General features: G+C 36.6%; 1 protein-coding gene across 1 annotated transcript in view; it reads right to left on the reverse strand.

Annotated features, from left to right (window-relative positions):
• LOC115217671 overlaps window positions 1–16,290 on the reverse strand; it is a 337,402-nt gene that overhangs the window by 259,644 nt on the left and 61,468 nt on the right. The window contains exons 10-12 of the mRNA XM_036507562.1: window positions 14,324–14,506; window positions 9,777–9,779; window positions 5,123–5,278 (exon numbers count right to left, since the gene is read on the reverse strand). Of these exons, the coding sequence (XP_036363455.1) occupies window positions 5,123–5,278; window positions 9,777–9,779; window positions 14,324–14,506 (342 nt within the window). The remainder of the gene's footprint in view (window positions 1–5,122; window positions 5,279–9,776; window positions 9,780–14,323; window positions 14,507–16,290) is intronic.

A 16,290-nucleotide genomic window follows, 5' to 3' on the forward strand; every position in this document is an offset into this window, starting at 1 on the left:
CCCCTCTCTCTCTCTCATTTGTTTGCACGTATTTTACTCGATATGCTTGAAATAACTCCAAATTTAGTTTTCTATTCCTTTTCTGTACTTACACATTGTCTTCATTATTTATTTTATCAAAGGACACGCTAACAGCAACTTTTTCTTATTGTTATGTTTCCATTCTGTGATCGTTTAATTGTATTGCTTAAAAACACGGCTGAGTTTCATGTCTTGAAATCAAATAAAGAAATATTTTCCTCCTTTGCTTTTCAAAACCAAGCAAGCGTTAAATCACCTTTGTACCATAAAATAATACATTTTCCCGTTAATTATATTTTTGTAAACCAAGGGAAACAATTTTTCTATTATTTGATACTTTGCTACAAGCTTTTGACACACCCAACACGACATATTTACAAACCAACGTATGGTTCGAACTCACGAACTGCTATTGTTGATTACTATATATATATATATATATATATATATATATAACTATGAATGCTTTAGATTTGCAATATTCTATTTACGTTTAACAAAACTTTATCACTCATTAAGAAAAAGATCTCACTGTTTATAAATATATGCTTGGGAATATAAGAGCATAAGCGGCAAAGCTTATTTAAGCAGGGGTAACAGATTTAAGATAATTACAGTTCATACATGGAAAATGAAAGATGCCATAAGCTTTCAATAACTTATTTGATATCTTAAATGCGACAATTATTTAGACACTAACTAAAATAACGAAATATCGCATTCGCATTTCATCAAGAAAATGGAAATTGAAAATATATTTTCTAAGATGAAATGAGATGTTTTGTCTGGAGTCAAATCCTAAACTAAACTCAAAAGCCCATGCAATTCTTGCACATCTGAGAAATAAAAACATGCTTTGTAAAGACTTTGTTCTACTTAGCGCTCAGAAAGAATTTTTCTTCTTGTAAGCTCATATTTGCAGCTTAAATTAATTTCCTATTTACAAATTATCCCAATAAATAAATATTTATGTACGTACACTAGCATTCTTTCATTCTAACCAACCACATTTCTTCAGTTTATAACACTGGCCAAGAAGCTTTTTGTTGCATTGATACCAACAACTGCTATTACCTAATTCGAGTATGCTGAATTCATATATAAAATTAGTTTTTTCTGTAAAACTCTGGATTTTTTGCAATTAAAGTTTTGTTTATGTATTTTCTGAATTCCAAATATTTCCCGAGAAATGATGTAATCCTTATGATAATTTTCTTGTACTATCTTCAAACTAAGTGGAAAAGAACAAATATCTGTGCATTGAGATTCTAACTTTATTCATATATACGAGTTAAAACACTGCAATAAGAATTAGGCCATAAAAGTAATATTTCTTATTCCTATGCTGAGTACAATAAACGTTATCATGTGCCAGTTTTTTCGCCATCTGCTTTTCAGTTGAAAATATATATTATATGCAAATGATAGGTGTACATTGTTGAGAAACTGATTAGGATGGAAGATAAAATACAAATAGATCATATTCAGGCAAGAATTTGCGCTTGAAGCTCTTGCGTTTGTAAACTTTCTCAGGGAAATCTTGTTTATGCTTCAGCAGTAGTCTGCTTTCATGTTTTTGTCCCATTACCCTTGTTAACGCTCTTCCATGGTCCTGAGGTCCTGGTGGAAGCGCTCTTCTTGTTCAGGGAATTGATTGAGGTGAGTGGAGAAAATGGAGCTTAACGCTCATGTAACACCCAAGATCATTGAAAGCTGACAGCATATTATTTACAAGAATTTATAATCATCTACTTTGCGGTAGAGGGTGATCCGTTTGCTTATGTTTCTCAGCGGCAATTCCCTTACAATTTGGAGAATCTATCATGCAGTCATGGCTGGTGGTTTGTAAATTCATTTTTAGCTTTGCTGTTAGTGACCAATTGTCCTATCCTTTCCCTGAATCCGTTCATATTATTTTGGAAGTAGGTAATCCATTTGGGCTCAGTATTATCCTTTTGATCGGTCCTTTTAGTCCCATCTGTTAACGCACAGTTATTGCAGTGCAATATTTATTGTCCTATTGCTGGAAGCTTGAATTTGAGCTAGTTGTTCTCTAGCAAATTCGTCGATCGCGGATAACATCTGGTCGGTACAAATTGAAATACACAATATTTTATACATGTTTTATTTAATCGTGAAACTGGAGAAATATATCTTGAAAGATAAATAGTGAGGGTTCGGTTCTTAGCACAGCACTTAGCTTCTCAAATGAATAAAAAAAGTGTTTATATGGCGTAAAGCCATTTACATGACGCTGAAGTTTCTCCTGCAGATCATTGGTTTAATAAATGTATATATTAAACCATATACAGTACATATCATATGTATATATTTTTAGGTACTTTGTGAAAGTATATCGCAAATTGGTCAGCGTATTTTCAGTAGAGAAACATAAAGATTCGTTGAAGTCAAGGAGAACTAATATTTTTACGAGAAAATTGTACAAAGGATTGCTGGCGTAAAGCTATTTACAAACGAGGACTGGTCTTCAACTGTCCACAGAGATATTTTATATGTCTGGAGATCGGTTCCTAATTTGTCGAGTTTATATATATATATATAATATATATATATATATATATATGTAAAGAAGCATTGATCATAGAACAAACATCAAATTCGAGTCAACGACTTTATATATAACATCTCACCCCTCACTATTTAATAAACGTATATCATCATATATATATATATATATATATATATATATATATATATATATATATATTATTAAAAACTCGACTAATTAAGAACCGATCTCCAGACATATAAAATATTTCTGTGGACAGTTGAAGACCAGTCCTTGTTTGTAAATAGCTTAACGACAGCAATGCTTTGTACAATTTTCTCGTGAAAATATTTAATAAACGTGGACGATAACTCCGAATATCGGTGTGTCATATGGCCGTCAATATAGATTGGAAACTCTAGCGGCAGGCATATCGTACAAAAGTTTGTAGTGACAATACCGATAATAATATTTGTAGATATTGATGGTGCCAGCAATAAATACTGCTTTTGCTATCTCCGTTGAGCAGTTCTGATGAAATGGATACTGAATGAAGTGAGTAGCAAATATGCCTATTTTTAAGACTTATTAATCACATGGGAATAGGTAAATAGAAGCTCGAAGTATGAGGCAATATACAGATGAAAAGCTTGTTACAGGCCGTTAATGCCATTTTCTGCGTATTTCTTATGGTGATATACTCGAAAATTCTGAATATTATGTTTCAGGAACATGCAGAGGCCTCACAATAGCTTAGTTATGTATTCACGAAGCTAGCGATCTTGGTTTGCGGAATCTAGTACCAACATGTTGGAACCAATTTCCACAAACCTAGACTAGTAATCATCATATTGTGCTTCTACTAAAGCTGTGCAAATGTTGAAGTCAGGGATCAAGTAGTGTAACAAAGATTCGTAATGATTTAATGTAGAGAGGATGCTGTTTTTGGTAAGACACAATTCTGGCCTGAATATGTTCTCAGATACCATAATCCATAAAAGCCAGCTGCCGAAAGAAGTAGAATCAGTTAGAATTTTTATAAAATTCCGAATCCTTAAGAGGTCCAGGTTCAATTGATCCGTTGAAACATTGTTGGAATATTTAACCACAGAGTAAATCCCTTGGCGGAGACAGTTTATCGCTAAAAGCTGGGAATAATTTTGCTGTGTTATTTTCATAACTGATATCAATTGTAATTTTACTGACTCAAACTGTTTGGCCATGTTGCTCGATTTCCCGAATTAGACCATGCTTGGTGTATTCTCTTCACTGTAGAGACATGTGGCTCAGTGGTTAGTGAGATGGACTCATAATCGTAAGATTGAAGTTTCGAATCCTGGACCGAGTGACGCGTTGTGTTCTTCAGCAAATCACTGCATTTCACGTTGCCCAAGTCCACTCAGCTAGTAAAAATGAGTAATCTTGCGACTGACCAACGTCCCGTCCAGATGGGGAATATATACGCCATGAAACCGGTATGATTCGAAAAGGTAAGTTTACTTTTACCCTCTCTTCTCTTCACTGAAGATCCGGCTGAGTTGATGGCTTGTGTTGGTCGACTACATGCCACATGAGTACGGCAGATGAGGCGGTATTACATGGAGATAGTGATTGACTGGGATTCCACTCGACGGGTCGCCCGGGAACATACCGATGAATGCAACAACACGCTGCAACGGCACATGCAGCCACACCTCAACTGACTTGATAGGAATTGATACTGTGTAGTATATTATCGTTCGCAAAGTTTTCAAGTGTTGTTTGCTGAATTGTTAATTGACTGTTAACTCCAAATTGCTGCTTTTTATAGATGAACAGAAAAATATAGATACTGGAAATTTACGAATGGTTTGCCTATGAAACAAGGAAGAATGCTAAGTGTGTGGCAGTATAGTTTCGTATGTTTATTGGTGCATAAGGAAACTCCACAAGCAGCGTTAGCAGACTGCTTGAGATGAAGTAGCTAGTATGATAGCAAGACCTATGGATTTTCTTTCTAGATATATGAGATGGCCAACGTCCTGTAATTATTTGAAAGTGAAGCAGTGGTATATAAGTAATTAAAGAAATAGTGATAGAGAGATACAGGAAGAGTGAGGTGTAGAACGACTATCGAGGGGAGAAAGAGAGGGAGAGATAGAGAAAGAGAGAGAGAAGGAGAGAAAGAGGGGAAGAGAGAGACTATTAGAGCAAAAGAACTTCGAATTAGTTACTAAATGGACAATTAAAGAAATTTTAAGAAATATCGAGATTAGAATTTCTCTTTTTTGTACGATACAAGAGTTTCTGGCACACCAATTGCATCCTTCTACTTCTTACTTTCGCCTCCGATTCTATTCTGTGATTGAATCTTCTCGGAAGAGAGAGAGAGAGAGAGAGAGAGAGAGAGAGAGAGAGAGGGAGAGAAGAAGAAAGAGAGAGAGAGAGAGAGAGAGAGAGAGAGAGGAGAGAGAGAAAGAAAGAGAGAGAGAGAGAGAGAGAGAGAGGAGAAGAGAGAGAAATGAAAATCTATTTCACTTTACAAGTGAATGTTAAGTTTTATGTTAGTCTACAACAGAAAATTAAACCGATTTGCTAGATACAACAACTAACCTTGACCGTTTCTTGATTTGGTGCAAACTTGCTTCATGCATGTAACAAGACCAGAACCGGAACACAAACATTTGCTGCAGCCATCTGCACCCTCGAATTCCTCTCCCTCTCCGTATGTACGTTCATTGTAAATGCAGGACGTCTTCGGTGGTGCGGCTACGAGCGCTATAAAAGACAATATCACTTTGTTAGGAAATGATCTGAAGCCATTAGCTACTATTACTACTACTAAACAATATTCCTCTTTGTTTTATTGCACAAGTGAATACAGCTGTGTACGCTTTTGGCTACTTGCGGCGTCTTTTGCTTTTCTTCTCATGCTGCACTGAAAATAGCATCCCTAATATGTGTGCGTGTGTATGTGTATGTGAGGTGTGTGTATATGTGCAGTGTTTACTATTGATAATTCTCTCTGTTATTAATGTAAGTCCTGGGATTTTGGTTATGGTTTTTTTGTGTAGAACATACATACTTGAACGTATATAGACGTGCGTGTATATGTGTGTGTGTGAGTGTGTATATATATATATACTAGCATTAAAGATCCCTCGTTGCCGGGTCATAGTGCTAGTGCATGTATATATGTGTATATATATGTGTACATATTACATGTACATCTATATATATACATCTACACATAAAATATAAAATACAAAGTTATATCTTGATATCGCTAGTGATAACAATACTGAAAATATATAACAGACTGAAATTGTTAGGCTGTCTCTTGTAATTTCGATCAATTGTATCTTGTCCTCCCTCTTGTATAGAAGTATGGCTACAATCCAGCTTACCTCTACTTCTGGTGGAGGGGGGGGGCATGTTTAATTTTTTTCCCGGACGTCCTACGACCCAGATATAAAGGTAAAAATAAAATATTTCCACTTTGCAAGTTCGAGTCGAGTACTCCCTTGCACGCTCCGTTGACTCGAACCTTGCTTCTATTGTGGCGAATTTACCGCTTCTGATTAGATACCTTTCATAGTCGCACCAAGACACTTTTCGAAGGTGCTTTCCTCCATGTGTTCAAATATTCTTTTTTCTCTACATTGTATACTTTATAGACAATAGTTTTTTCTTTAATTTAATTTTTTATTATCCATCTGGACTATTCCATTTCTGCACGCTAATTTTATTTTTAATTTATTCCCATTCATGTGAAACCACTTATTCAAGTTCAAGTCATTGATGCAATTTTATACCAATTGCTATTTTTACTTTTGTTATGTTACGATTATATTATACTTGTATTTGATTTTAATTATTACTTACTACATATAATTCAATTGTTATTATTATTTTTATTGTTAAAGTGAAAGTATCTGACATAAAATAGTGAAATATTTTTGTTTCACTTTTAACACGTAATACTGAAATAGTGGAGAAGATATAATATTGCTATGGGCTCGCTCTAGGCGAGAAGTCGAACATTTTTTTTTGCCCATGAAACTACATGGACCCTAAGTAAGGCATGTGTAAAATTTGAATGAAATTGGTTGTGTAGTTCTCAAGTTTTAGGGAATCGTAGTGGAGAAGATATGATATTGCTGTGGGCTCGCCCTAGGCAAAAAGTTAAAAATTTTAGTTCTCAAGTTTTAGGGAAAGACACAGACAGATAGACAGATAGACAGACAGACAGATAGACACACATTCTCAGTTTTATATGTATAAAGATATATGAAATTTAAATTATACCCAGCATGCGCCTAGGAATTCCTGACCTATATCCAGCGACGAAAGTGTAGTAACGTGGATGACGCCTGATATCCATAAGTGGTAAACATACTCTGCAGACACATTACCTGGGGCTTACCCGAAACAAGGTTTGGATGGTGCATTTTAATTAATTGTCTCCTTTCTAAACCTTAAGTTTTAAACTTTAATTTAATATATATATAATATATATATATATATATATTATATATATATATATAATATATATACATTCATAAATGAGGGTGAAAAATTAGATATTAATTTAATAATACCGTCAGTTTAACACCAAGTGGCTATGCCAGAATAAGGAGCTATTTCTAGCACTAGAGTTAGCCACTTATCGTTAACTCTCTTATATATAATATTATATAATATATATATATATATAATATATATATATATATATATATATATATGTACATACACACACACACACATGGAGACGCATAGCTCAGTAGTTAGGGCAGCGGACTCGCGGTTTCGATTCCCAGACCGGGTGTTGTGAGTGTTTATTGAGCGAAAACACCTAAAGCTTCACGAGGATCCGGCAGGAGGTGGTGGCGAACCCTGCTGTATTCTTTTGCCACAACTTTCTTTCACTCTTTTTTCCTGTTTCTATTGTACCTGTATTTCAAAGGGCCAGCCTTGTCACACTGTGTCACGCTGAATTTTCCCGAGAACTACGTTTCCCGAGAACACGTGTCTGTGAAGTGCTCAGCCACTTGCACGTTAATTCTACAAGCATGCTGTTCCGTTGAACGGTTCAACTGGAACCCTGGTCGTCATAACCGACGGAGTACCGCACACACACACACACACACATATACATACAAATATATATATATATATATATATATATATATATATATATATAAAACTGTAGTTGTGTGAGTTTCTGTCCCCTTCGATTTAGATTCCTAACTCCTCCCACATTTTGCGGTGCAGTTTAACCAAATTCGGGTATCTTATAGTCGTGATTCATATCGAGCCCGTCTGACTATTAGCGCGCGTCAACGATGAGTCTACGATTTTAAAAATAATTTAACATCATTTTTTATTCCATTTTAATGCATAAAATCATCGTATGTCGATGGCGGCGGAGTTGGCGTCCACGCTCACAGGCCACTGTTTGCTTCTCCTCCTTCCCTCCCTCGTGAAACTGTGGGGAAGGGAGTGTAAAGAAATCAACGTCGTAATGCGTTGTGAAGGAAACCAGCGTTCTTTTAGAACAACGACTTCATGGCTTGAAGACACCAAAACAAAAATGGCTAAGAAAGCCCGAATTTATAAGGGAAGTAACTCTCTAAAAATGCTTATATAGTTATTTCCCTTACAAACCCGAGCAACGCCGGGCGATACTGCTAGTATATATATAAGGTAAATATGGTGTGTATAGGTGTGTGTGTCGGAGTAGGTGAGAGGGGTAAATCAAATATGAAAGGCAAAAAAACAGAAACAATTAGATGTACACCGTGAATATATTAGATTAACACTCAGTGAAATTTATAGGTAGAGAAATAGCAATGGGAATGACATTTCGAGTATGGCTCTTTGTCGGAAAAAGGAAAAGTCTAGAAAGGAAGAAAAGGTGGAGGAAGAAGAGACTTTGGAGAAAAGTACGCGTCTCGTTACATTGTGGAAATATAACTGACGGGTAGTTGGAGAGAGGAGTGTGTACGGGGCGATACTTGTGTGTGTGTGTGAGAGGAGTGTATATGTGTATATAAGGTTTCTGTGCGTGTGTGTGTATGTGTGTGCGGGTTCAGATGCAGGTTGCGAGTAGCATGGTTGTATATTAGGGAGTGCTGCGTGGGGTGGTAGTATATGTGTGCGTGCATGTTACTGTGTGCGTCCTTATGCGTTTCGGTATGTGCGTATGTGCGTGCATGTGTACGGGTGTGCGCGCGTGTATGTGTTTACGTGTTTGTTTGCGTATGAGTGTGTGTGCGTGTGTATAGGTGTGTGTGTTGGTGTGGGTGAGATGTTTTTTGTACGCGCTATATGTAAATATGTGTGTGTGCATGCGTGCAGTAAATATGCATGTTGTGTGAGAAGGTGTAAATTCGGTATGTGGCTGAATAGATGTGTGTGAAAGATAAATGGAGGGAGAAAAGGGTGAACAGGAGAGTATAAGTGGTTGAGAGAGAAAAGAAATTTGGAAGCTGTTACTAGGAATGGCGTGTTAAGTCCAAACGATGAGTGAGTTTATAGTGTGAAAATGTACCTGGTGAAGTCTGGTGGTGGTGGTTCCATTGTATAAGGCCAGGTCGAAGACGATGAAGTATTCGTGTGTATATATATATATATATATATTATATATATATAATATATATATATGAAATTTAAATTATATATATATACTAGCAGTATCGCCCGGCGTTGCTCGGGTTTGTAAGGGAAATAACTATATAAGCATTTTTAGAGAGTTACTTCCCTTATATAAACCGAGCAAAAAATGCAGTAAAAAAACGAAAAAAAGATGCTAATTTTTTTTTAAATCGTAGACTCATCGTAGACACGCGCTAATACCCAGAAGGGCTCGATATGAATCACGACTATAAGATACCCGTTTTTGGTTAAACTGCACCGCAAAATGTGGGAGTAGTTAGGAATCTAAATCGGAGGAGACAGACTCTCATACACACAACTTCAGTTTTATATATAAAGATATATATATTATATATATATATATATATATATATATATATATATATATCTTTATATATAAAACTTCTTTATCTTTATCTTTATATATATATAGGGAGAATTCACAAAAAAAGAACAAAAGACGACGACAGGTGGTGTAGACAACAAACAGATGTATTAGTTTAACGCTCGGGAAGTGAAAAAGTCTTTAACGTTTCGTGCCTACGCTCTTCCACAGAAAGGAATACAGAAAGAAACAAGGAGAGAAAATAAAGAATGTGTAGTGGCTAGCGATCTATCATGACGAATGCCGAACAGAGGAGTCACACAGGAGAGCTAGGAAGAAGGGAGATAATAAAGTAGTGGTGATCCCAAAACGAAGGTGTGCGTGCGTGTTTATTAGAGAGCATGTATGTGAGTGCGGAAGAGGACTGGTGACCTTGACGTGTGCGTGTGTGCATGTTTAAGCGTGTGGATGATGTGGGGCTGGGAAGTGGTCAGTGCTAGTGTGTGCGTGGTGGTGTGATGTGATGTGGTGTTGTGTGGTATGTTGGTGTAAGGTGTAGTGGTGTGTGGTGTGGCGTGATGGTGTTGGGAGGTGGGGGAGGCGAGAGTGTGGAAGCAAAGGTGGGGTTTTGGTTAGACTGAGGGAGGGGGTAGAGGTGGGGTATGTGGGAGTGGGTGTAAGGGATGGGGTGGGGTGGGAATTGATGGATAGGAAATGTGGGATTGGATTGTGTAGGGGTGGGATTACGAGTGAGGGCTGACGATGAAGGGCGAGGGGGAAAGGAGGTGGGTAGGAGTGAAGAGAGCAGAGGAGAGTAGAAGTAGGAGTCGGTGCAAGAGAGGATAGGTGGGTGGGAAGAAGTAGGTATGAAAGGAAGAGAGGAGAGGGGAGGAGAGTTGAGCCCATGTGGTGCAAAGGAGCGAAGAGAGAAAATTAATCCCTGTTCACAGCGAAGACGGAAGTCCGGATGGTCCCTGTGCAAGGACAATCTGAACACAGACAGGTGTTGCAAAAAGTGACCGGTAAAGCAGAAATGGCGCGAGACCGGGGTGTCATTGCCGAGTCGAATGTCTCGGAGGTGTTCCGCGAACCGGTCAGCCAAGCGGCGTCCCGTTTGCCCGATGTATAGAGAAGGGCAGAGAGAGTAGGAGATGCAGTAGATGACATTGGTAGAGGTGCAGGTGAAGGAGTCGGTGATGCGATAGGGTCGATGTGGCGGGGAGGAGACTGGTGTTGGGGTGGTCAGGGCAAGTGCGGCAGCGTGGGCGGGAGCAAGGGAACGAGCCGGGTTGGGAGGTTTGGTTCGCGAAGAAGCTGTATACCAAAAGGTCTTGTAGGTTGTGGGCTCGTTTGAAGGAGGGGAGGTGTCGGTTAGGGAAGATGTGCGAAGTGCAGGGGTCGGACTGGAGTCGCCGGAAGGCTCCGAGAATGTTGTGTTGGAGAGATAGGGTGGTGGAGTAGTAGGTGAGGGGAAAGAGGCGGGGCAGGTGCGGGGAGAGAGAGCAGATGCACGGTCGACGGAACGTGCTCTGGCAAGGGCAGTGTGGATAGTGGTGAGGGGATATCCACGTAGGATGAAGTGGTGAGTACATATATATATATGCATATGCATATATATATATATGTATATATATATAATATATATATATATATATATATATATAATGCAATACAAATGTATTATTACTTTCCAGTAAAAGATAGCCTTATAAGGGTAAAATTATACATATAAAAGTAGATAAATGGTACAACAAGGCACCAATATTTACTGGAAAATAGCAATCGATTTAAATACGACGCTATTGTATAGCTTCACTGCTATACAATTGATGTGGCAACATTTGAAACTTTGTCTAGGTAAATGCAGCTGATGAAGACTAATCAAATTTACGTTGTCAAACGTATTTGAAGAGTTAGAAACCGGTCCTGCATTATCCGATTCTAGGTTGTCCATTTATCGAATGTTCTTCCTAGAGGTAAGACAAATTTTTTTCAGGTTTGTTGCACACAAACATCAGCTGCATTTACCTAGACAAAATGTCAAATGTTGCCACATCAATTGTATAGCGGTGAAGCTATACAATAGCGTCATATTTATATAGATTGCTATTTTCCAGTAAATATTGGTGCCTTGTTGTACCATTTATCTACTTTTATATGTATAATTTTATCCTTATGGGGCTATCCTTTACTGGAAAGTAATACATTTGTATTGCTTTATTATTTTCATTGAAACTTCTTCGCTGTTCTCGTTCTGTTAAAGCTTTGGCGTTCAGACGAGTGTACTGGCATTGATGTGGCAACATTTGAAACTTTGTCTTGGTAAATGCAGCTGATGAAGACTAATCAAATTTACGCTGTCAAACGTATTTGAAGTGTTAGAAACCGGTCCTGCATTATCCGATTCTAGGTTGTCTACTTATCGAATGTTCTTCCTTTCATGTTCGTTGCACACACACGTATTTGCTTGTATATCCGCAGTGAAGCTATACAATACACGTCGTATTTATATCGATTGCTATTTTCCAGTAAATATTGGTGCCTTGTTGTACCATTTATCTACTTTTATATATATAGATATATATATATATATATATAATATATATATTGAAAAAGTGAAATACCAGTCGTTAACGTGAGGTAACCGCTGGAATAATAAATTACTCAATAACATGTGCCTGTCAGTAATGAGTGCTGTTTTGAACTTCTCACATTTCTCAATGAATCAATGGGCTAATTGTGGAAACCTATCAATAACGAACCAATAATGACTACTGGAAGCAGATGTAAGTCAAATTTATTACAATAAAGAAATATATAATGACCATTATATCTATCTATCTATCTATCTATCTATCTATCTATCTATCTGTCTGTCTGTCTGTCTGTCTGTCTGTCTGTCTGTCTGTCTGTCTGTCTGTCTGTCTGTCCGTCCGTCCGTCCGTCTGTATGTATGTATGTATACATATATATAATATATATATATATATATATATTATATATATATATATATATATATATATATATATATAGTAGATCATCCGTCAAATTTCACGATGATCAAATAATTATCAATGAATATATAGTGAAAAGACTAAAAAATAGGAATAGAAAACGGAAAATTGTTTCCTAGAGTTATCCTACCACCTGTTGATGACCAGTGAGGACGATATCTTAGACTACACGGCACTTCAAACATGGTCTCATCTATTCAGGGATCGGAGATTCACTATTGCTTCCTCTATAGGTTCGGAGGTGGCAATATTTTCTTGTCGCAAATCTGAGATACATTGGCAGCTGCTATGTGGTTCTATGGTCCGTTGCTTGTGGATCCACAAAGTTGCGGTCGACATCAATAAACATTATCAATGGCGACGCAGCAGTTCAATGAAGGATATAATCACTTGCGGCTGGAAATCGTGACAGCTCATGTCTATACGACACCTTTCATGCAATGCTAATATTTCATTGTTGTAGATGTGTTGAATATTTTAACAGCGACGACGAAACTATTTGCTGTTTAGTTAGGGTTTTCAAGTTGTGCACCACACGCTTGGCACAAGCTAGAAAAGTGCAAGGTTTATTTAAAGTGAGAAAGACCTAACTCTCATTTTCACGTAACATTCCCAGTAGAAAGAGAAAGTCAAGACAACTGAACAAGTGCACCCTTTCACGAATTTTCATGTAAAAATATGAAAGAAATCTGGCATAAACTTGTAATATAAATCTTGGATAGGAGTTAGTTTGTCACTAATTTAAGTCCAGCACTTTTTGCTAACTAATGAATTAGTGACAGAGAATAAAAGAGAAAGTATTGGTGTGTGAGTGTGTGAGAGAGAGAGGGGGATTGAGAAAAAGAGAGAGAGAGAGGAGTGAGATAGAGAGAAAGGGAGAGAGAGAGAGAAAACAGTTCAGTAGAAGAACGTATAACAAGGCTAAATACACAGAGATTCTCATTTGTAAACAAACGATATAAATGGATTAACTTCACCACTGATACCTTACCACTTACTACAGGTATCTCTATCGATTTTCCGCCAAATGATGATCCAGTACCTCTTTTATTCCGGATATAATTTTGCGAGGACACAAATTCCCCATGACCATTATTAATAAATTATTCGATAGCAAACCTTCATGACACACATTTGTTTATTCACTGGTAGTATATCGTGTAGGTGGAAACATTGGCCTCATTACATAACTATACTAATATAGTTAATGCAAATGCTTGAAACTAAACTTTATACACCGTGCAAACCTCCTACGGGTCTTCTCTCTGTAAAGAACAAGTTAATAGATAACTTTCCTTCACTACTGAGAATAAACTGTCTTACATGAAAGAGTTAAATGGTAAATATACATCTTTCACACTTACGTTTCAAAAGGGGGTCTGGTAGGGGCTCACTAGGTTAGAACGTGGAATTAGTTCTGTTAAAAATATGTGCGCCTTCATATTCTTACAGTTGAAGGGTTTGACGAACGTTTCCACCTTTATAACATATTTAAATTTAATAAACAAAGGTGTACCGTGAATGTTTAGTATGGAAAAAGTTATTAATAACATCAGTAATCTTGTAAGATTTTAATCAGAATTGCTATTACATGATCTCTTTTAATCAGGCAAAATGGATAACCCGGTCTCGAACCAAGATTCCTTGAATACTGTTGGTGTAATTGCATCTTCTTTTCTCGCCTGCGATTCTCCTCTCTGTCGTATGAAACAATGACCGAGTCATCGTGAAATGGACAGAAAGTAACAGACATCTCATTTCACAAATAATTATTAAATTAGTGTTAAATAAATGGGCCTATAAGGTGCGGCAACTCACTGTTGTTTGAATCGGAGCATATTTGCTTGATGCACGTAACTACACCGGATTCCTTGCACGAGCATTTACTGCAGCCATCTACACCGGCGAATTCATCATTTTTGTCGTATTTATACCCGTTGTACATACAGAAAGGAATCGGCGTTGTTGTTGTTGTTGTCGTTGTTGTTGATGTCGTCACTACTGAAATATAAATGTTAATTCATTAGCACATAGTACATAGTACATAGACGATAGCATAGGCTACTACTACTACTACTACTACTACTACTACCATCACCAGCACCACCACCACTACTGCTGTTTCATTACTATATTTTTTGCTGCATACTTTCATTGTGCAAACGAGTAGATTAAGTTTGCTTGAGGTATGTGCAGTGTTTTTATTTTGCTTATATTTTTTCATCTGTTGAAAGTAATCTACATAATACATATTCAGTAATCTACATTATATATGTGCAGTAATCTATGTAAAATATGTGCCGTAGTCTACATAATATATGTGCAGTTATCTATATCTATTTAGTAATCTATATAATAGATGTGCAGTAGCTAATGTTGATATATTCTCTATATTATGAATGTAACTGGTTATTTAGTTATATTTTATTGATCACACTACTCGTAGAATTCTGACAATATTATAAGTCATTTTAAAGATTAGTTTGAGTTACAGAACTGGTAGATCGCCAGACAAAATGTGTGTATGTATAGGAGAACTTTTCATTTACTGAACGAACATGTCTATCTGTCTATCGCTATATATATATATATATATATATATATATATATATATATATATGTATATACATTACCCAAACAATATTAATTGAATATTGAATATCAAGATTCTGTGCAGGGGTGTTTGTACCTGATATTCCAGCCGCGTGTGCAGAGAACGCAACCGAGCTAAGTCAATATCCGTTCTTGGTAATTCATACATGTACTTTTATAAATGTTCCTTCTATAGTATTTCCGAAGTGCAGATTCCAAGTTAGGTGAGCTGAATTTAAATGAGTAACAAAAATGTACAGGTGTCAATTCATTACGGCTGTTTCAAGGAGCTGCTTGAAACGGCCGTATTGAATGACACCTGTACATTTTTCTCACTCATATATATATATATGTATGTATGTATGTATGTATATGTATGTATGTATGTATGTATGTATGTATGTATGTATGTATGTATGTATGTATGTATGTATGTGTGTGTGTATATAGTTCTTATAGCCTGCAGTGATTATTGATTATTGCATTATTTTGCTGTATTTTGCTTCGATGTATCTTGGTCGTGAAGTTTTAGGATGGCTTGTGTGACCTGATTTACGCTTTCATACTTTGTTACATTTCTCACACGTGAGAGATTTTATTAGGTTATAATGAGCTTAATTAAACTCTGCCATTCTCAATGAAACTTGCCATAGGGTTCACCTGACGATATTTTTTTAAGAAAATGCGGTTTGCAAAAAGCAAAGATGGTTTCAAATATCACGTGATAAAATGGATTTTCTCCCATCACTTCCCTGTTTCTGGCAGCTCGTGTCATTATAACATGTTGGAAGTTATTGATCTTCTCTTTACAAACCTTAATCTATCTATCTATCTATCTATCTATCTATCTATCTATCTATCTATCTATCTATCTATCTATCTATCTATCTATCTATCTATCTATCTGTCTGCCTCTCTATCTATCTATCTATCTATCTATCTATCTATCTATCTATCTATCTATCTATCTATCTATCTATCTATCTATCTATGTATCTATCCATCCATCTATCTACCTATCTACTTGTCTGTCTGTCTTTCAAAATGAAGCACGCCACAATTGATGCCAAGACAAAATATCACATATCAGTTAAGTAATCCATTACAATAGCACGGAATGTATCAATGAAAGGAAGTTGAATGTTGTTTGGAAATCAACACTTCCAATAGTATCCAAAGATTGATGGCACCTA

Source organism: Octopus sinensis, linkage group LG11 (assembly GCF_006345805.1).
Source record: "Octopus sinensis linkage group LG11, ASM634580v1, whole genome shotgun sequence".
Classification (NCBI taxonomy): domain Eukaryota; kingdom Metazoa; phylum Mollusca; class Cephalopoda; order Octopoda; family Octopodidae; genus Octopus; species Octopus sinensis.